General features: G+C 39.5%; 1 protein-coding gene across 8 annotated transcripts in view; it reads right to left on the reverse strand.

Moving 5' to 3' along the window:
- akap9 (A kinase (PRKA) anchor protein 9) overlaps positions 1–22,768 on the reverse strand; it is a 74,738-nt gene extending 51,970 nt beyond the window's left edge. For 7 of the 8 annotated variants that reach the window (XM_074687028.1, XM_074687022.1, XM_074687029.1 and 4 more), the window contains exons 1-7: positions 22,559–22,768; positions 12,776–13,048; positions 5,419–5,463; positions 4,679–4,744; positions 1,764–1,913; positions 1,242–1,397; positions 913–1,089 (exon numbers count right to left, since the gene is read on the reverse strand). In XM_074687028.1, the coding sequence (XP_074543129.1) occupies positions 913–1,089; positions 1,242–1,397; positions 1,764–1,913; positions 4,679–4,744; positions 5,419–5,463; positions 12,776–13,048; positions 22,559–22,606 (915 nt within the window). In that variant the 5' untranslated portion in view covers positions 22,607–22,768. The remainder of the gene's footprint in view (positions 1–912; positions 1,090–1,241; positions 1,398–1,763; positions 1,914–4,678; positions 4,745–5,418; positions 5,464–12,775; positions 13,049–22,558) is intronic. The other variant, XM_074687026.1, reaches the window with a different exon arrangement.
- Positions 22,769–22,999: the final 231 nt, after the last annotated feature.

The following is a 22,999-nucleotide window of genomic DNA, read 5'->3' on the forward strand; positions in this document are numbered from 1 at the left end:
ATATTAAGGTCATGCCCACTAAATCAGAGCGTTCTGAATAGAGGGGCTATGAGAGCCTGGAAACAATGCTGCTGTGCTTGATTTATTGGCTTTTTGGGCCAAAACATATTACTACCATTTCATGAAGACATGAATGATCCATATTAAACTGCAGAAAAGGAGCAGAATATGGGACCCTTAGGAAGTGCGGACTGTCTTCTTTTATGTCTCTCTTCCTGTTTTTAATCCATAAGAAAGACAAAACATACTTTTTTGATCATGTTCATCTCAGGCGCTACATCCTTTGATCCTTTTTACAAATATTGATCCAGGCAAATTTCGGTTTTCAGCCATAACAGCAATATTAATATCTGGAATTGGCATCAGCCAAAATTTTCATATCAGTGTATCCTTAGGTAGCACATTTACCCTCTGTCTCATTAAGGAACACCAACTTGAATAACATAATAACTGAAGAGAGGGGGGTATGTTTATTTGTATAAATCACATTTGGGTGATGAGCAGCAGGGTTGAGGATGTGGGTTATGCCCATAAAAAATTTGTCAGATCTTCCTGCTAATGCCGAACAGCTTATTGTGGTGTTGTTTCCAGTTCCTGGTACCCACAGGTGCTGCCAATCAGGTGTCTGATTAGCAGCACTATTCCACCAAACAACACCAAACAAGAGTCAATAGCAGAATAAGCTGTTTGGCATTAACAGAGAAGATTTGACAAATTTTCATGTGTACAACCCACCAACTCAGCTCTGTTGCTCGTCACACAAACTCATGTTCTTTACGAATGTAGCACCATTTAAAACCAAATAAACAGACTTCTCAAGGGTATGAGATTAGTTGTCAAAAAGTACTGTGTTAACACCTGGTATAAATGGACCTAATGTTACCCACTGGATCATCATGGGCTACTTCTTACCATCTCTGTTTCCCTGAGCTCGTGCTGGAGCTGGGTGATGAGCTCCTGCTGCTTTTTGACCTCCACGTTCACCTCCTCTATCTGCTGTTGATGCTGGATGAGCTGCTGCCGGGCCTGCAGGAGATCTGCTGCTGTGCTGCTGTGGCTCGTGTTCCTCAGCGTCTCGCCCGCCTGTAGCTGCAATATTTTTATTTTACACACAAATTAATTTTATTTGAATACATGAATAGCAAGCGCTTAAACCAATTAGTGCAAGTTTAATAAAAATTACTGCTAATGGAAGAAAAGCTGATATTAATCAGAGTGCTTGTACAGACTTGTCTCCTCACCTGCTGGAACTGAATTTGTAGCTTTTGGCTTTGCTCTGTCAGCTCCAAAAACTCTTTCATGATCTCGTCTTTCTCTTCTCGAGCCTGCTGGAGGTTGGATGTGAGCTGGGTGATGATTCCGTCTCGCTGCTTCAGAGCTGCCTCAAAGTCCTGAAGCTAGATAAGGAGATGCAACAGAGTAAAATAATCTGACAAAGTGAGGACAAGAGAGAGAACAAGTTTTCGAACAAAAACTTTAAAGTGGTACGAGGGGAAACATCGCCATCAGAGACTTGTTTTGGTTGGATGATCTCAGACAGATCGAAGCTTGTGTTAATAAGTTTGTAATCTATGGTTACAAATTGGAAAATCTCATCAGTGCAGAATGAAAGTGTAAGACACTGATGAATTAAGACAGAAATATAATCTCATTGTATTTTCTTCTGCTTGAATCAATATACATAGAGAGCAAAAAAAGCAAAAAGGGGGAAATAAAGTAAAAGTAGAGCAGTAATACGAAGAAATAGATAATAACACACTTACCTGTTGTACTCCCTCTGTGCCAAAAGCAGACCTGATTTCTTCCAGCTCCCGGCTCAGCTCTTCCACAGCCAGGGTTTTGGCAGCGAGTGCATCCTCCATATCCTGCTTCCTCCCTCCCTTTGACACCTGGTGCAGAGCCTCCACCTCCTCCTGGGTCAGAAAAAAAAGCATTTACAGTGTCTTTCAGTGGAGGTATCGAAAAAAAGGTTTTAAACATGACCTTAGCATTTCATGAGTGGAGAGTTAGTCGCACAAGCCAGGAGCCACATGAGGGAGTTGAATTATTAAAATGACCCCTGTTTGTTTGTTGGACATCAGGCCCACGAAAAAGGGAGGGACCACTGTGGCATAAAAAAGCTTGTACATCTGGTGGAAATGCAAACTGAAGCCATTAAAGTGTGTTAGTTCAATTTGGAGCGATAAATTTAAGGTTAGAAATTGGGGTAAAAATAAAAAAACTTGTAGACAAAAAAAAAAAAAAAAAAAAAAAAGGTTTTACCCAGCAAAGTTAAGTTAGTTGTTTTACATAAAGTCACTAATCTAATATACAGGATAAAACATAGCAACACAATAGAGCAAGACAAGACTCTCGTGGTTATTTAAGTAATTAAAGCTCCTGCAGCAACCTGCATTTTTTTTCTTTTGTGGGTTTTTGGCGCCCCTTGTGGCAAAACCTCTAATCCCCTTCCTGATTTTGTCCTGTTCATGTGCTTTAAACTATTCATCCTGATTTTTTAGCAGTCCAACACGTCATCCAATGAGAACTGGAAAATAAAGGAGAAAGGTTGTTTAATGCCAACTGTCTCCTACGGCAGCAATTATAAACGTTTGTCTGTTTTGATTTGTTTGCTTTTATAGGTTTTCCAGAAGCATGAAGTCCCTCTCGACAAGGTTATACCTACTGAAATTTTGGGCTATAGCACAGGTCTGTCTTTATGCTAACTGTCTGGTTTTGTTTTTTGTCAGCCATAAAGAGGCATCACTGTAAATGCCAGTCACTTTCATAGTCAGGTCAAAAGTCCTTGCAGTCTTTAACCACTGTTGAGTAGAGATGGGTACCTTTCACATATGAATCGATGCGGTACCAATGCTGGTACCTGGCAATCGGTATCGGTACTCAATGGTACCAATTTTCGGTGCTTTTTGTGTTTATGTGGTAAAAAATATCAAGTTGTTTAATAATCAAATATAAAAAAATTTCAACCAAAAATATTTAGTCTTCAATATGTAACCTTGCAATGCTGTTTTCATGTCCACCATGAAAAATCGCCTACTCTCCCACTCCCTCACAGCCACAAGGATGCATTCAGGTACCTAAACATGGTACCTTTCTGTTTTACGTGAATCGGTGCCCAGTACTTGAGACAGAAGTCGGTCGGTACCAAGGCTATAATAGTTTTGGATTTGTCATTGTAGTTTAGTTTTAGTTTAGTTTTGACATTTTATTTTCCATTACAGTTTAGTTTTAATTAGTTTTAGAGCAGGCATTCTAGTTTTTATTCAGTTTTGATTTAGTTTTGATTTTTGCAACAAGGCTTAGTTTTAGTTTAGCTTCAGTTTAGTTTAGTTCAGTTTAGTTTTTCATGCCGTATTAACCAGGTGCAGGATTCAAAAAGGTCAGATTAAATATTTTTTCATATTGTTTATTTTCAAGTCCAAAATAGTGCTCACTGCTCAGTCAATGCTGATACCAAAATGATGGCTGCTGCCTTAAACACAAGAAAATAATACAAACTTAGTATAAAAAATATAAGCATAAATTATATAAAATAATGTTGACATAAATTGCATAAAAATAATATTAACATAAATTATAAAAAAAAACAATAAAAAAGGAGCTTCAATAAATAAAAACTTGGACTCTGTAACAATTAAACTATTACAGATGCTCTGATTCATTGCTCCACTACGTTTGGTCGCAGCACAGCGCACAGCCAGTCAGTGCAGTAAACAAGCTCGTCCCTATACACGGCTATGATGGTGCTGTAAGGCACTGACAACAGCCTAAAACTGTCATAAAATTGGTTGGGAAAATGTGTCGGATTAATTTAAATCCTAAAGGCTATTAATATTGTCAAAAACTATAACTAAGGGAATTTTGTCTATCATTTTAGTTAGTTTCAGTTAGTTTTGTGAACACAAGATACAGTTTTAGTTTACTCATCGTTTTTGTTTTCTTTTCTAGTTTTTATTAGTTTGAGTTAACTGCAATGTATTTTAAATTGTAGTTTCGTTTTAGTTAACTATTACAACCTTGGTCGGTACTTATAAAAGTACTTAATTTGGTACCCTTCCCAACTGCTGAGACCAAGTAAATGTGTCTGGTCTTACTTAATATGACACGTTCAAGAAAACTGAAACTCAGGACAAAATACTTCCCTAGCACCAATAGCACTTAAAAACATCAAAACCGTATTGTCTTAAAAATGAATATTGCTTCATCTCTGTCACAATAACATTGATCAGATCAGTACCTTTGTGGTTTCTGCCTCAGATGCTCAAAAATCACCTCATGAGTCCAAAGAGAGTAGCTCTTTGTGTAACACCCACAGTCCACTCTTCACACTTACCTCCCTCATTTCCCCCCACCAGCTCTCAAAGATAATTTTCACCTCAAAAATGTCAAAAAGCCCTGTTCAATCCTGAACTCCTCAGCCACTTGTACTTGAAAAAAACAAGGTCATTATATCATCACAGCACATTTTTTTCCCTTTTTTTTTTTGTGCGAGAGAAACGTTCCAAACCCATCATGTACACACGAATACGGTTAAGTAAGCACAGCGTTAAACAAGCTTTGTTAGTGCGTTACAGGAAAATCTTGCACAAGACTTAAGTATTAGCGAGGAGAGAGTTAGATCCAGCCAGCAGTGCTTCACGAGCAGAGCCAAAAGAGCTGCTTGATCGGATTACTGTACCCAGATAAAATCCTTAGAAGACATCATTAGGATCTCTGTCATGGTCTCATCGTGGCACCCATTTACCTGTTAATTAACAACGCTGTCAGTGAGACGGTACGAATCAAAGACTGGGATGAAAAACCTGAATACATTTGTAACCCTTAAGTCTGGTAACTTGTGTGATATTTTTCTTGACAAATTATGGGCTAAAAATCAAATCAGTATCACCTGCTTTCTAACTCTTTACCAGGCAACATAACAGCAAAAAAATCATAAAAACTACCATCAATAATTTTGGATTGTCACAATGAAGATTGTCTCTTGTCTTTGACTGGCTGAAAGAATAATAGTAAGGTAATCAGAGATTAAAAATGATATACTGTGAGTGAGGACAAGTTTGAGAACAAACCAAAAATGAAAACATACTTCCTGAAATTAGTTGTTTGAGTTTTGCCTTGTACTCACTGATCAAGTTTCAAAAATTGTAAAGTTTTGCATCTTTTCAACTTGAAGAAAAAAAAGTATGTAGACAATTAGGCCAACTAGCCGCACATGAATCATGACAAATTTTCAAAGAAAAATATTTTTTAAAAAGTCAAGTAAAACCTTCATCTGCCAGTCCAATGTGATTTACACTTCCATTTTCATATCAGCTGTCTCAGACCTTCAACATTTAGGCTGCATGTGGGTGAACTTAGCAAAACTAGAAAACACTTGGAGCATAATGAGAAAAGACAAGAATGTTCAGGTCATCTCACCTCTGAAGAACAATCTTCGGCAGTTGTAGACACTTCACTTTCAGGCTGCAACAGAAAAGACAACAAGGATTTCAACACTGCAGGATGAAAAATACGAGAACGTGAGCAGAATAAAAGGACGGGGCTGAAATCTCTAACAGGTCAGCCCAAGTTCTGGTCTAACCTGTGGCCCTTTTCCTACATCACTCCCCACTCTCACCCTGTTTCCTGCTCTTTCCACTGTGCTGTCCTCACTGGAAAAAGGCATAAAAGGCCCAAAAATATAACTTAAAAAGAAGCAGATCGGATCAATAGTCATTGAAGAGAGTTCATGTCCCACAGACTGTAGAGTCTATGGCTGTAACATCCATGACATCACCAATCTGTTGATGATGAAGAGTTTGAAGCCCATCATCAATGGGACACATATCAGAAATGCTGAAAACTTGTAAGTTTAAAAACTCTGAAGATGGCGAGTTGTGAAAAAATTCAACCCAGTGCAGTGTGTGCTGATGGTGAAATGAAGAACTGGGACAAAAACTGTTTGAACCAGGCTGTAATGTATTTATTTTTGCTGTAAAAACATCTTTCTGGATCGGTTTTTATGTGGTTTCTGACGTTTCTACAGTTGGCCTCAAGAGGAACCACAAAGAACTGCAGTTTTCAACACTTTTGCACAGGCTTCATATTTTTCAACATCTATATATGCAGTGCTTCACAAATTTATTAGATCACCTTTCACAAAAAAGACAAAACCATGCAGCACCGTGAAGTGCTTTGACCTAGACTCTTTCTCATTGAGTTCTCAATGCTTCACCATTTTGAACGAGAGTGAAGAATTTCAATCTGATTTTACATTTTTATGTTTTAAACTCAATTTTTACCCAGCACACTGGAATTCTCTGAGAGGTCAGAAATTAATCAAGGACAATTGACAACTAATTGGATGAAATTTTCCATTCAGGGAAAAAAGTAAAAGAGTGTAATTTGGCAATCAAAGAATAATAATGTGCTTCTGTAATTTTTTCTGCCCTTTTGGGAAATAGTTCATTTGAATATCCATAACAACATTTATATGTTTTAGCATCAAAGATGTTATTTTAGACTGAAGAGCTTGCACATCCTGGTGGATAAAAAATTACAGAAGCATAACAAATATTTGGGTAATCAGCAATTTACTGTCAATTTAGGGCAGTGATGGCACCTAGGCTGGTGGTCAATCTACTATCATTATGGATACTTTTTGTTGCAGCCAGATTCAGGGTTATTTAATCCCATTTAAAATGCACATAATAAAATGTCCAACCTTGCCTATTTATTAAAAATGTCCGCCTTCTGTCCTATTTTAGTGCCCACTTAGCGTTTAAATATGGGCCTAACCTACTTCTGCCACACAGCGTCTTTCTCACTCCCACAGTGTAATGACAGCCATGATCAAAGTCTATTTTTGTGTTCAGAAATGTTTGGGGCAGGAGCAGAGAAATAAGAGCTTTTACTTTGACTGATTGCTGAAGAATGGTTTCAAAACAGATGCAGAAAGGTGAGTATCTGCTGATGTAGGCAGCAGTATTTTCACAGCAGAGCTTGGCTCTAAGTTGCGTCTCTGAAATGCTGCTGGCTTCAGAGCCTCCATTGTTGACACACTCGTATTTGTAATGAAAATCTCCCACAAAAGGCTTGTCTTCGACTTGAGAATGGAAAACTTTGATGCTGTTGTGTTTCCACAGCAACACCTTCCTTCTCGCAGCGAGTAGCATCACAATGAAATCTCTGAGGAGAAACAAGCCCCAGGACCAGAGCGTCTCTTTAAGTGCAGGACTGATTGAGAAAATTATGGGGGGGGCTCACAAACTGATCATTCCTTTATCTACATGGCTGATTCACATTAACAGAGCGGCGTGGCTCTGTCTGGAAACAGTCACGACTTTCATTTGTTAGTGATACATAACAGCTCTCATCCCTGCAGCAGATGGAAACAGTGAATTTCCCCGCCTCCTGAACACACAAGTTATGTGTGTGTGTGTGTGTGTGTGTGTGTGTGTGTGTCCCTCACAAGGTACAAAAAAAATTACAAAACTGGCAGGGCAACATTCATCCAGTCAGCCTTAAAATCTGCAAAAGAAAAAGTGATGCAAGCCACAGGAATTGGTCAACAGAGCAACGCACCTTAACCTGTTTAAAAGGCAATGGTCTGTTGCCGTGGAAACCAGTAGTTTTGCGGGCGTGTACCGCATCAAATGAACAGTGGGTTCAGGGAGAGAAAAAGTGGCTGTGTACGCTGAATAAAGAGAGCTTGAGAAGGCTTATAGATATTAAAAAAAACATATAAAAAAACACAAGAGATCTCTCATAAATTTTATAGCGATTCATGCTAACGCCCAATTGGTCATTGCCGGTGTTCCTTCAGAGGAAGTTGGACCAGAAATATCAAACATGTTTGATATTTAAAACTTCACATTAGGAACAAAAAAGCTCTGATGGGACTCAACACACTTGAGGTTAATCTTTTTTATGAATAATCAACGACAAGTCCCAAATTAGTCCACACCCCAAATCAAGTGGGCCCTAAGTCTGGCTTAGCCATCAGGGGAGTCGCCCAGGTTTGAATCCATCCAGTGGCCTTTCTGCTGTATGTCACTTCACACTCTTACTCTGTTTCCTGCTCTATTCACTATCCTGTCCCCGCCCAGAGGAGCCATAAAATACAACTTAGAAACAAACTGGAAATGGGGGCTTGCATTTCCAGAAGCAAATGCTAAATGTTGAAATGCTGAGCCCTAACCCTCTAACCATGAGGGCACCAGTCCTATTTATGACCTCGGTACCCCCTTATGATATCATCAACTGTGCATTAGTGATGGTGAGCATTATAAAAAGATTATAACTTTTTAATTTTATTGTAAGCCCACAATATCAGACAAATGTATCCAAGCTATAACACTGATCTACCTCTAGCCTGAGCTGTAACTCCAGCTAATGACTAATGGTCACAATGCTATGATTCTCTACTACCCAGATGTAAACAAACACAGAGGGGGTCATGTGGTGCAGTGATAGAGGTACTATAATTTAAAAAATAGAGATAAAGTTGTTCATAGACTGTATCTCATTACACAGTCATATAACCACTCAAATAGTGTGTGAATTGTGTGAATTCGAAGACAAAGGCTGAGGAAACTTGCTTTACAAAGGTTAGTAATCTTGTGTCTTGTTAGATGAACTGTCCTCAGGTTTTGAATATTTGAATGTTTTCAGACATTTATCAGGGTTCCTACAGCTCAAGGCAAGTTAAATTTAAGACTTTTTTAATGATGTTGGAAATCAAATTTAAAAACAAGTCGACAACAAACCACAATTGAAACAAACAAAACTAACAAACAAAAACACCTGAATTGAACACATGAATTACCTGGGTTGGAGGCAATTTTAACCTAATGTTTATTTTACACAAAGCATCATTTTTGCCTTTTTTTTTAAACCCCATTTTTACAACTTTATGCCTATTTTGCCCCCATTCATCTTTTTTGACCACTGTCACAACCATTTTTGGAATTTTTTTACATGGTTTTTGAATTTTAATGTCAAATTTCATTCTCAATTTTGCTGCCATAATCAATTTTCCTAAGCCACTTTTGGATTTTCTTTTGCCAATTTTTCCTCATTTTTTTCTATCTCCAGGCACCCTAGGTAGAACCAAGACAGGCATCTGCTTTTAAAGTTCCTGGTGCAACTACATCACTGTTTTGTTAGTTTTGCTATTGTGATTACACAATGATACCACAAGAGTAATCAGGAAATTATTTAGAAAAATAGATAAATGTTGCTTTTTTTTTTTTACTTCAAACTAACATAAATGTAACCAATGTGTTCAAATTTTTAAGACTTTTTAATGCCAATTCAGGCCTTATTTTAAGAGTTATGAATTCAATGCCTTTTACGACTTTTCAAGGATCAGCGGGAACCCTGATTTATATAAATGACTTAGCCAGAATTAAACTCTCAGCTAACTCAACTCAGCCTAAACTTTATTTGTAGAGTACATTTAAAACAACCAAAGTTAAAAAGTTTGCTTAGAACACTCCCAACACTCACGTTGCTAGAGCATGTATTATATAATTGTTGGTATCTTAGTTGGTTTTATTGCTCTACTTCTGTTTGTCTCTATACATCCCACATTCTCTGATTCAATCAAGACAAAAGGCTGTTCATTAATGAGTTCAGTTATTCTCAAGGTTTCTGCTTATTGAAAGGAAGCGTTCCCTGTTGATGTTGTCTTGCACTTGCCCATAGTGGGCCCAAGTGCAAAATACCAAGTAGTGCAGTCTAGGCCTGCTCCTTATGAAGTGTTCAGATATAAAATTTGTAATATTTTGGTGCTTTTTGAATTAAAAAATGATTTGGTTGGTTGGTTCAAGCAGCTTTTACCCATCAAGCTTCAAATAAAAGAATTTGATTTAAGCACCATGTGTGTTTGTAGATGCAGCAAACCAAAAACAAATTCTCTTTAAAAATGTATTTGGACAGCAAAAAAAAGGTTTCTCATGCTATAAAAGAATTGCAGTCATTCATTCAATTAATGAAGCACTGTTTGCACAGGCAGCAGCAGACCTTGTAAAAATATTAATGCGATCTAAATAATGTACCAACACAGAGTTATATCTCCCAGTGTTGTTTCTCTCAGACAGCATTAGAGATGGATTAGAAAAACTCCAGTGATGAATTATGCAAAGAATGAACCAAGTGTTCAAAGTCCAAACAAATCTGCAGCATGAACAAAATCCTTCAGATTTTTTTTCTTATTTCATTTTATTTCTCTCACATTTTCACACGGACAAAAGAACAATGTGATTCCTCACCGAGAGAGCAGCACAGCAACAACTTCTAAGACCAAAGCATCCCTGCTGGACTCTTGAACGAAGATGAATGCTCAGTGAAAGGATGAATATTTACACCTTTCTTCAACTTTATCTGTGCTCTGCTCCTACCTCAAGTAAAGCCAAAATCAAGCAGAAGGGCTTCATAGTAATACCTCATGCTGATCCCAAAGAGGTATGTTCAACAAGGGCATTTTCAGAGATCAGATTCAGGGGATCATTATTGGACAGAAATTTCCTTTCTAAAAGCAGAAATGTTCTGTGTTACCAAAGTACCTTTAAAGAGGGGGTCTTATACTTTTCCATGTTTTGAATATGAAGAAATAATGATGGATGTTTATGCTGAGCTAGTGTAGATTTTCAAACTGCTCCGTTTTCATATTTTTTAGATATCCCTGGATCTGTCTGTAAACTGCTCAAACCGGTCTGTTCTTAAAACAGCACAACATCTATGCAAGATCTGCATAAAACTTGCTAAAATAATGAGATGACTGCATAGAGATTTCCTGACTGGTTCACAACACATGGAGTAGCAAACATCAAGCATCAAGGTCTGCCCAAAGCACTGGCCAATCAGAGGGAAGAGGGTTTGTGGAGCAAAAGCCTTAAAGAGACAGCAGCTAAATCAAGCCACTTTAGACGGAAAATGAAATAAGGGTTTTCTAAAACACCAGGGTGAGAAAAATAGAGGGTTTTTTTTTAGTTGTAAATTGTGTAAAGCTACTCCGGGGATATCAGAGGAACAGAGTAAACCTCCCTCAAAAAAGCACAGTACCCCTCTCTAACCAAAGAAAATGGAATTGAATTTGGGTCATTTAAACATCTGGTAAATTTTGATTTAATTATTAATTATTGCAAGAAGGTTTCTGCTAAAAATATTACCAGTTGCAAAGGAAATTCTGTATTCTTTTAAAGATCAGCTGTAGGAAAAGCAAAGTGACTATTTATTTATGAGTGCAATGCTTTGTGAATATTTAAGTACCTATATCCTCCTATGAATAAAATTCTGTCTTAATACATTTCTAATGAACATTTTGGTTACATAATGAAGCTCAATTATTGAACACAAGCACAGCTGCACTTCTCCAGCCCTGAATTAAATCTTTGACAAACATTGAAGTAATTTCTTAATTATATTTCATTAATGACAGCAAATAACTCTTGTTCATTCTTTTCAGCTGGAAATCTAACGTCACAACTCTTAGCTCCAGGTGGGACTTGTTATTATGACAGCTACAGCAGGTTTTTAAAGCTTTAGGAAGCAAAAGAGAGAAAACCCTAGAGGACTCACTTACTTTCACACATTATTAACTGAGACTTTTCGTCTCATTAGATACAGAATAATATTTAAGTTCAGCACCAGAGAGCAAATATATACAAGTCAAGAGATATTGAGGCACAACTTTATCTTCTTTAGTAACTATATCTCCTGATGACTTCTGTTGAAGATGATAAGGCATTTAAAACTAGTGTTTCAATGGCCCATTAATCCTTGAAAGCTGACTCAAAGTTTAAAATTTACAACTCTGTTTCAAGCCTTTTTGATCAACACATTTTGACATCATTAAAAAATCAACAACATCAGGATGCAGTGGTCTAGGTTGCATCACATGAGGCTCATCCTCAAATGGTTGGCCCAACCTGTGGCCTGTTTCCCACCATTCTCCACTGTCCTCTCCAATCTGATTCCTCAGAAGTACCCCCCCACCAAGAAAAAAACAAAAACAAAACACCCCAAAAAATTAAAAACAAAAGTAAAAAAACCAACGGGAGAAATTTGTACATTATGTTAATTCTTGGATTCTACTTTGGTCAAGTAGTAATCATACAATCGTAGCTATTTTACAATATCACAAATAGTCTTTCTGCTTTCTCTTTAGACAAACAAACCTATAACTTCAGAAAAAAATCAGCTTGAAGGCTAGTTTAGAAGCTTTAGTCAAAGACTGATAGTGACTTCACATCAGGTCATGAAGCCACATAAAAATCTTTCCAGCTTCGCAGTTAAATTACAAAATTATTTTTAAATATTAAAAATGTGTTCCAATAACTTGGCTACTTAGAGGTCAGTGGTTAACTTTCATGTTTGAGAAAGTTAATGGCTTCAACTCAGATCACTTCTAATGCTGGTGAAGTTTTCTGTACTCATAAAATGAATTTCAAGAAATTGATGAAGTTTGTTTACCAAACACAGAAAGTATCTGTATTTCAGTTTTAGATTTGAACCTTGAAGTGATCATCAAAAAACAAACAGCCCTGTACTTTGTTCAAAAATGTATTAATTGAGGATTTTTTAAAGCAGGATCATACAAAGCCCACTTCCAGTTTCTCCTGCGTGAATAGTTTCTGATTTTCTAGATTGCCTCTTAAAGTAAATTTATTGAGTTTTTTTTATCATGTTTAATGTGTAAAGGATGTGCTCAGTATGTGAAGATTTGCAGATCAACCAACAGTAAATCTTGCTATAAGAAACCAAACTGTGAGGAGCTTGTGTAAGTGTTTACCTCTATGGTGTATGTCTGATCATGCTTGACAGTCTCTCCACTCCGCAGCGTCCGGGCGAAAGTAAACTCCGTGGTGGGCGGGTCTTTACTCCCTTCCTGTGCTCCATGTTGTCCTGCACCTGAGACTTCCTCCACCACCTCAGACTGATCCGGCTCAACCTCAGCTCCTCCCTGTGAATCTCCCTCCGAGTCCTCTGCTGGCTTCTTTTTCTTCTTCTTCTTCTGTTTCTTTTGGGAGTCCGCGTGAGCCTTTCTCTGTCGGTACTCAGCTAGCTGCAGAGGAAAGAACCACAACACAGTGTTAAAAGGTAAAACTTAGATTTTCTGCCTCACTCGTTGTCCTTGGGTGTTAAAAACAGCATCGGCAAACAGCACAACAACCAATCTAAGCATTAACTAATCAACTTTTCAAGCCGCTCTGTCTATTCAGGTCTTTGTTTACGTGAACCTAGTATTTAGATCAAAGAGCTGCCTGCTTTATCCTGTTTCACAACGTCTATACTTAAACTAGCACAGAGTCTTTTCTTCAAACAAATTAAAAAGAATATGAACTCACGTTGAGTTGACACAGATTGGCAAAACTCATGCGAAACATTGTGTGCCCCAAAAAAGCTTCCTCCCTGCTACGAGTGAGTCCTCCCTCCCTGTGACCCGACAAATGCCTCTCGCTGTGTGAGGTGCTAATCCCAACTAAAGGGATTACGTTGTCAAACTATGTCAATGATTTGTCAAACAGCCAATAAAAACTCTGATCCTTGCTGTTTTGCTGTATTTGGGCACTGAAACTGAGATGTGTTTTGATATTTTTTCACGTTTTAAGATGTTAACAGTCATGGAAACATAACAGGCGTTACTCTGTTTGGGTTCAACAACCAATTAGCCTTTGACATCACCTCATTTAATGTTAAAGCTCCTGTCTGTTTACCTACCTTATCGTCACAACAGCATGCACCTGATTGGTTAGTTTCATTCAATTCACAAACTGTCTCTCTGAAGGGAAATAAAAACTTGGAATTGACGTCACACATAGTAAAAGTACACAGACTTTAAGGTACTGACTAATCCTCTCTCTGCTCTGCTCTGCTGTCTCACGTATTCAAACTCACTAACCACACAGGCTTGACAGTGAGTACTTCTGGTAGTGTGCATTTTTTTGTGTGAGTAGCAACAAGTCTGCAGTGTCAGCTAGCGTAGGGCAGACAGACAACCTGGGCTCCAGGTGTCACACCACAGGTGTTGCACGGATTGCTTTAGATATAGCTGAACTCTTGCTAAGGATACCATGCTAGTGCCTGCACACCGGTCCTGGAAAAGCCTGTGCAGCTGCTCAACACAAGTCATAACCTGAGATACATGTTAAAAAACTGCAGTTTGAAAGACATAGTAGGTTAGCAGTGGAACATGTTGTCCCAGAGAGTCAAGACGCTGAATAAATGTTAGTAAAAACAGAATTTGATGGTTTGCAAATCACTGAAAAACTACATTTATCCTAAAATAGTAAAAAAAGAACATGTTCAAACAGAAAAATAGTGTTGTTGAGAAAACTTTGGCAATTTAAATATGATTCAAGCAACACATTTTAAAAGTTTGTCTTCATGACTGCAGACAGGCTCATTCAGCACGTCAGCCGTCCTTTTGAAGAGCCATGTTTTGACTTGCAAGCCAGTGGGACAGTTTCCCCTCTTGGGCTCAGAAAAAGACACCAGTTTCTCTGGATCATGCATGTTAAAGCTTTTGTTTTGCAACTGTACGTGTGACAAACTGTGTTCACAGATTGTTTTTTTTTAAGGGTATTTTTAGCCCATGCAGTGAATTCCACTACAGAGTCATGTCTGTTTTTAAAGCAGAGCCAACAAGCATTGTTTTTCACCTTAACCCTTGCGTAGAGAGACTTTCCTAGGTTGTCTGAACATTTTAATTTAATTTTGGCCAAAGACACTGGATTCCTTGACCTGGTGGAGTTTCGGGGCTAGAGGGATTCCCTGGGTCTGCCCTGAGGGCTCCTTCTAGCTGGATGCATCCAGAAAACCCCCAAAGAGAGCCACCAAGGAGGCTCACTAACTGAACGCCCAGCAAATCAACAGTCTCCTTATGATGGAAATGAGCCACAGCTCTACTTTGAGCTCCCTCCAGATGTCTGAGCTCCTTATCCTGTCTTTAAGGCTGAGCTGAGCCACCAACTCATTTTGGCTTGTATCTCCAATCACATTCTTTCAGTCAATACCCCAAGCTCGTGGCCAGAAGTGAGGGTTGAAGGGTAGATTAACAGGTAAATCCAAGGCTTTGCCTTTTTGTTTGCTCCTTCTTCACAACAACAACAACAACAACAGGTTTACAGCAGACACTGCATCGACTCTTCTCTCAATTCATTACTTATGAACACAACTCAAAGACAGTACATAGATGATAAAGCCTAAAAGAACCACATTGTCTGGTGAAGACATTGAAGTCAAACACGTAATTGGTCACAAGAGACAACCCGGTTGAAGGTGTGTATGAGCATACAACTAAGACCCCATTTGCTGTTCTGCAAGGTTTAGAGCTGATCCACTTTTGCCTGACCAACAGAAAAGTCCCAGAGTCCTTCCTGTTTATGGGGTCTAAAGATTTGGAAAGGAAGAATTGTGGCATAGACAGCTCAATGTTGAGCCTCAAAAGTCTTTGGATAAATCTCAACTTTGCCTGGTAGTCCCACGGGGAAGTCACTCTGCAACTTCTGAGACCTTTTTCAATTATGTGTGGAGCTTCTGCTCGATCTTCAAACTGTGGTTTCTCATCAGATGATATCTGTTGTCAGACATTTCCAACATCCCATCCAATACTCGCCTTTTGAACTCCTTTAACAACCAGGGCTTTCCTTCTACTACTATTAAAGTCTCCTTGGTACCCAGTACCTGTACCCTGTTTCCATGTAGTTCTGTGCCTACAGTCCAAACTTAACTCTATCCAGAAGTCCTCCCCAGTGACAGCTCTGCTCCTTACTGTAAATGAGTGTCCAAAACCTTGAAGTGATACTCCGGGATGGAGCAAGTTGGGTCCTATCACAAGGTTTAGGGCAGAAATTACCCCTACAGCTGTGATTTTGTGCAGCAGAAGTCCAGAGCGCATGCACCAAACACCCCCTCCCTGCTCCTCTGCTGGTTTCCTCTGCACTCAGACGGGGCCATATTTTACCTGACCAAAACCACAAATAAACGGACTCCCACCGAAAAAGTCTGATATTGGTCTGCATTCACGCTTTATTTAGAGAATTTTCAGCGCGTTACTTTCACACAAAAACACCGCTAATTAAGGCTCTAGCTCTAAAGGTGTCGTAAAATGGCGCTTCCTCCACTGCAGAGCCACAGTTGGCTACGAGGCGCTCGCCGCTCAGTGTATAAGTCCGCGCGCGCAGCGTGCCAGACATAAACAAACGCAGGGAGTCTGCCAGGACAAAGAGACACGATAATAGCTAGAGCCTTATTTAGCTGTGTTTTTTGCGTGAATGCAGACCGATATCAGATTTTTTCCGTGGGTTGTGTTTTTGGTCAAGTAAAATATGGCCTTGTCTGAGTGCAGAGGAGCAGGGAGGGGGGTCTTTAGTGCGTGCACTCTGGGCTTCTGCTGCACAGAAACACTGCTGTAGGGGTAATTTCTGCCCTAAACTTTGTGAAAGGACCCAAGTTGTTCCATCCCGGAGTATCACTTTAAGCCAGACAATGTGACAATGAAACGATCCATCTCTTGGCTGAGGTTTCTGGTACCAAGCAAACTTGTCAACCACCTTGCTCAACCATTGCATTTGCCATGACCAACTCCACGTCTGAATGCGTCACGCAGAAATCATGTTGGCCACATTTTGTTTTGGTTTAATTTTCATTTCAGAGTGCCTGTTTCAACAAAGACAGATTTTTAAAATTGATAAGTGGAGGGCTGCATCGCCTTGGTGTCTGCTTTGTTTCCAGTAATGAAAATCAGGGACGTCTGGAATGGTTTTCAAAACAAAGCTTGACCCTTTTTCAGTAGGGCGACTCCCTTTATTATCACACTGTGCTTTTATTTTGAACTTGTCTCCAAGACGGGTAGCTTGCACAGCTTTTTACAGTAAACATACCTGGTTTCAGGTAAGGAATGTCAATTGTCAGATAAGGGAAGAAAATATAAAGAAATATTTTCCTTGTGTGATCTCCCTCTCCTCTGCATCCATCTCTGTGACCTCCTCTCTGCTCAGGTGGTGCTTGTGTGTAAACCGAGAATCCCATACTGTAATCAACTAAACCAAACTATGCGGAGCTCTTTAAATAATATTGACTATCTAATTAATACATTAACTGTTGTCTTAATAAAAGTCTGTTTTCAGTGAGCTGTCAGCAGATAGTGAACATTTTCTACATCCAAGGTTATTTGATGAACTATCTCTAACAGCAGCACAAAGCTCTTCTCTTTTACTATCCTTATGCAGTAAGAATATCTTTACTTGAAAAAATGTCCCCCGTCTTGCAGAATTAATGTTAGCCCTCTTTCACACGTCTGGTTCGGTGATGCTGTGCAATTGGTTGCAGGCTCACCCGACAGAGCTGAGCGTGGGTGTCATGGTCATGTCCCCCACCTACATCATTCAGCTTCACAGCTCAAAGAGCCACCGATCTATGTCTCCACACCTCCTCACATGCCCCACCCCCATCCAAATATACCCGTCTATCTGTGTTTCCATATGAGCTTTTTATCTATGGAATACCAGAGCACACAAAAGGTATGAGTGGACGCCTCTCATAGAGGAGAGAGGATGTGAAAACACAGCAGCGAGGCTGTCCTTTAGTTGACACATCAGAACAACACTGCTGCTCAACATACTGGGAAGTGACAATTAGCAATCTCCATCAGTTTCAGAAAATCATGGGTGCCCCGGCCTTTGGTTGAGCTGCTTATCATCGCAGGCTGCCCTGTTTGGCTGGGCAGCGCAGAGCATTGGCAGAGCATATGGAGTTTTGAAGCCTGTGTAGCAGCTTCACCATCTGGGGAAGCAGAGACTACGTAGGTGTATCACCATCTGCTGTCTGAAAACATTTACACAAGCGATTTTGAACACAGGCACTTTTTTTTTATTATTATTATCGCTGTCTCATAGTAGCTGATGAACACCATCAACAACAAAAACATCCAGTAAAATGCTGTGAGATGGACGGAAATGTGATAACAAGCTGGAGGGGTGACGCACCAAAAGAATGCTGCTTTTGTTTTTGTTGCTTCATGATGAGAATATGAATACTGTGTATTTTAGAGTGATTTTTTTAGTTTCTGTGTATCAACTATTGTGGAAATATTATATAATAATATATTAAATTTGAAAATATTTTTCCTTCTTATATCAGATTTTAGATATCTATGTTGATGTTCTGTTAAATGTTTCATCTACACACAGTTTATCTATTGGTTACCAGAATGAAGCATACTTTATCCATTTAGTGCCCTCTTACAAGGTAGACACAACTCCACCTGCTGGCTCACTACCACCCGATCTCCATCTCGTCACTAGAAGTTAGTACTGGAAATAATCAAAGTGTGAAATTTAACAAATTTGCTTAAAGTACATAAAAAAGTTAGAAATCTTTCCCAGATTCATCATAATGAATACACAACTTTGTTTGGGGCTAAAAGAGCAGCTCATGGCATTCTTTCTTGCTTTTTGCTTGTTAGTATTGATTAAAAACTATCTCATAGAGTAAGTAACTAAGTGTTTTTCTGTGCTCAGTCTGCTGCCTCTAAGACACATTTCTAAAAATACAGAATGGGCTCTGAAACACAGCACTGCAGTAAGCTCGGAGAGAGAAGCTCACTGCCTCCAATGTCATGTGTCAATGAGACTGCCAGCAACACTGCGTTAGTCAACACTGCACATACACAGACACGCACACACATAATAAATGGCAGCAACCTTGTGCTTCATGGACACATTCCAGTTTGCAGGGCAACAATAGAGACTAGCCCTGGAAACGAGAGCGACAAAATGAGCAACATCTGCTGCACGACCAGTGAGCTTCATTTGCAGAACATTGAGGAGGCGTGGAGAGATTTTAGACTAGGATTTTAAGGCTGTATGCATTTAATCGACGATGTCAAGTGCAGACGTGTCCCCCTCTTCCTAAAGTCTCTTAACACTTCTGCCAGAGATGGTTTGGATTGCAAGCATTCTTCAGTGTGTTACTGAAAAGAAATCAAACTTACTGCAGAGGCACGCTGATGCGAATGCATCCTAAAGGTTAAACCCTGATCTTAAACAAACAAGCTGCCGACACGAGGGCCCAGATTAATGGCCTATTCTGGGCTTACAATTACCAGTTCCTATCTGGAAACTATTTCTCTGATGGTTTCAGAAAAATCCCTCACTCTCCTGTAGAAGTGCATGTCATTCACACTTAAGTTGTGATTGGTGAGCACATGCTTTGTACTATTTCTTTATAGCTTATCTGTAAGATGCTTATACTGCTGCTCAGAATGTGAAAATACTAATTAAAGCACCAATAAGTAACTTTTGGTTGTGATGATGCGCAAAGTTGTTGATTATGTCTCTTACACTTTAAAGTTGCCTTTTGGATTGAACATTGTATCCTTCTTACTTTTAATATTCAAAAAAAATCAATCATCAAAATCACTGCCAAATGTTGGGGAAAAAAAATAAGCAACTTAAAGTGACACCTCTTGTATCTCACGTTACATTAATTTTAAATTGGATTGTTGATTTCATAGCTTGTAAATTTATCAGTATTCCTCTTAGTTTATTTCACAGCTTGCAAAAAAATCTCACCCACAGGTGGCGCTGTTAGAGCTGTTAAAGTGTGTGCCCCAGTTACAGAGGCTGTAATCCTCACCCCAGTGGTTACTGGTTTGGCTCTCCACCTCGGCTATTTACTGCATGTCTTTGTCCACTCTTGGCTCCCCACCTGTCCGACCTTTCCTACTCTCCCATCAATAAAGGTCTAAATATCTTCACAACTATGACTTCAACAAAAAATCACAACAGGAGCTTTAAGTATATCATAAAATTAAAGAAAAAGTGTCCTTTCACTCACTCCCAAAGAGCATTTGGCTCAGCCGTAAGCCAGGTCATATCTAATTAAGACTGGCCACCAGTTATCACACTTAATTAATCACCTGACAATCCCTCCTCACGCAGAACAGCAGGAAATCAGAATAGATTCACAAGTATTAACTGATTTATATTTAGACATATAGGCAGGATAAAGACTGAAGCCTAGGAATAAACTTATTGTGTCTGGAAATTTAACTAGTTAAAGGGATGAAAAAGTCATTGTGGTCCAGCCTATTCATCACAGGACATGTACCGGACACATTCATGATTAGTGTGCTGGAGGATTAAGAATTCAGGTCTAAGCTCAAGTAGATCAACTTGAACCTTTACCTCGTGCTTCCAGTGCTGCCTTAAACTGACCTTAAGACAATGGAAGTCCAAAACCGTCAAGAGTCGGACAGAGCATTTCTACATCTAAAAGCATTTCGTAAAAAGCGATACCGACAGTGAAGTGACTTGTAAGAATCACAATTAATTATCAAAAGATCAAATAGAAACTGGAAAAAAAATCCAACATCTTTGGCAATGTGCATGTGATGTAAATGCCCCTGGCGTCTTGTTACGCAGATGACACCAAACTTTACATGGGTAGAAAGCAAACACTTTTGACTATTGATCAACCTCATCAGAAGAACAACCTGATGAGGCTACTAGCATACACTGAATCTGAGACCAGTAGCCATAACAACAAAATCTGCTTCCCTTGAGAGAAATTAAAAACCACTGCACTCCCTCGCCTCGTTGCTGTAGCAGCAAATGGACAGAAGCATGCCTTCCCTTAAGTTTCATTAAAAAATCAATGCTGTTCAGCATTCTGCGTGATGATGGAATAATGGACAGAGTGTGCTCTTATCTTCAGGCGAAGAGTTTAAATCTGAACAAAGGATTAATCTGCATGAGGAGTGAATCCGGAGACACATCTGCATTGAAAGAGCAAGGCAGCCAAAATTCAGCCACACTTGTATATATTTGGTTTTCCTACGAGTGGCACTACAGAGGGGTCACTGAATCATCTGCTGAGCGTGGGATTACATTATCCCGACAGAGGTGAAATACTGGAGAGAGAAAGGTAACAAAGATGTGCTGTTGGATTCACAGAGGTGTCACAACTGAATCTGTGAGATTCTTTGACCTCACACTAAACCTTAAACTGCACCTCTGAAGTCTCACAAGGCCTTCTCCATCATGCAACTGGAGCCAAAGTGTTGCATGATTAACACTTGTCAATGGGTCCTCACTGCTGCACAGAAAAGTGAAAACAGCGATACTTCTGCAGCGAATGGCTGGGAACCAAAGCGTGACAACACCAGCCTTCAAATCAAGCCTCACAATAACTTATGTACATTACTGTAAACTCTGCCTGAGTCAAGAAACACATTTGATAGACATGAGGTAGCTGTATCTGCTTCTGATTTTCAAACCTCATTGTATATCTAGAACAAAAAATTTATAACGATCTCAAGCTTTAAAATATCCCCACCTCTGACGTAAAGCAGCTTTGAATCATGCTAAGCTAACAATATCTACTCAGAGGCTGTGAGGCTTTTAAGACAAATAATGAAGTCCTGTTAAGCAATTACAATGTGTCATTCACAGAAATACCTCGTCAAGCCTCTCCCCAGCATGTGAGGACATGGTGACATGGCACTGCGTGAAAAAGCAGTTGTATCCTCCTGCAGCACACAAGGGTCTTTTATAAAACCTGAATACCAGAGTCAAAACCACAGAGACGACTTTTCCCACCAGCCCTAGCAGCCGCCTCTGTGTGAAACCTGAAGTGACCTGTAGGGACACCTGAAGAGCTTGGATGGAGCATGTCCGGAGTTTAACAAGTGTAGATTTTTATGTGATTTTCAAGCTGATTCGTGCCTTTCAAGCTATTCCTCATACATTGATTTTTGTTGTACTAATTTCCAACACTTTTAAGAACAATTCCTACTTCTATTGAACAGGTGTGTTATTGATACAACTCGTGCCAATAATGGGGCTAATACCAGTTATTACAATTATTCAACAGTGACAGCAATGGCAAATTAGAAAGCTAATCACTGACGTATCATTTTTTGCCATATATCATATAATACAACATCCACATCTGGAACAAAATCACCAAGATGTTTTGTTATGAATGCCAATCCTTAGTACTGTCCCTTCTGGGATGCCACATTGTTTAACGGGAGCTTTTGGACAGTTGAGTTCATCCTTCCTTAATGTTAATGCTGCTGATTGATAAAGCCATGCAGCTGATTGATAAAGCCAATATAGCACAAGTTTGGCATGTGTCTGATGCTATTGTTGGGGACATGTCCTGTAAATCCTGTTACACCAGCCTGTCAGCTTCACTCAAAGTAGCATCTAAAATCCTTTGATAACGATGTGACATCTTGGCTCGTGGGTGATTAAACGAGCGGTGCGTGTAGGTTTTTAAACAATACAGAACAATGATATCAAACACTGGGGTGACAGACATGCAGCATGACAAAGGCGTCTGTGGCTAGCAAAGGCTATGCTAACACCCCGGCTGTCAGAAGGGGGGCGCATGTTTGGTGGGACTGACAGCTGAAGGGGGGATCGGAAGGGGAGGGGAGGGCAGACAAACAGCTGACGGACCCAGCTGTGGCAGAATAAGTTGCGAACAACACTACAAAACTGTTTTAACGACATAACAATAGTGTAAGTGAGTTATGCTAACACCCAGAAACAGTGAATCCTACCTTTGCTTTGCCGGCCTCCAGCTTCTTTTGCCTTTCCTCGTCTTCCATCACCGCGGTCCCTGTGGCTAAAACAAAACAGGAACTGCTTCATGCGAGATACAGGCGAGGAAACTCTAAAAAACTAAGAGTGAAATAACCCCCGTCCGGCTTTCAGTCGCATTCACAAGGAGCTGTCTCCTTGTTGGTAGTCCGCCGCCATGTTTCCACGTAAACATGAGACTCAACTATGATGACGTCGTGTAGGTGCCTTCACAGCCACGCCCCCTGGCATTCCACGAGTGCTGCCTTCATGTGCTGGCAGAAATGTCGTAATTACGTTATGTCAAAGTGTTCACAACATTGTCCTTTGATTAATTGTGTTTTTAGACGTGCTATTTGGGTCATTTGGTATTTTTAATGAAATAAGAAGTAGCTTTGCAACGAGAGTAAAACACTTAACTT

The sequence above is a fragment of the Halichoeres trimaculatus genome, unplaced genomic scaffold (genome assembly GCF_033239565.1).
Source record: "Halichoeres trimaculatus isolate MK-OKI-2021-1 unplaced genomic scaffold, fHalTri1.1 fHalTri1_scaffold_14, whole genome shotgun sequence".
NCBI classification, from domain to species: domain Eukaryota; kingdom Metazoa; phylum Chordata; class Actinopteri; order Labriformes; family Labridae; genus Halichoeres; species Halichoeres trimaculatus.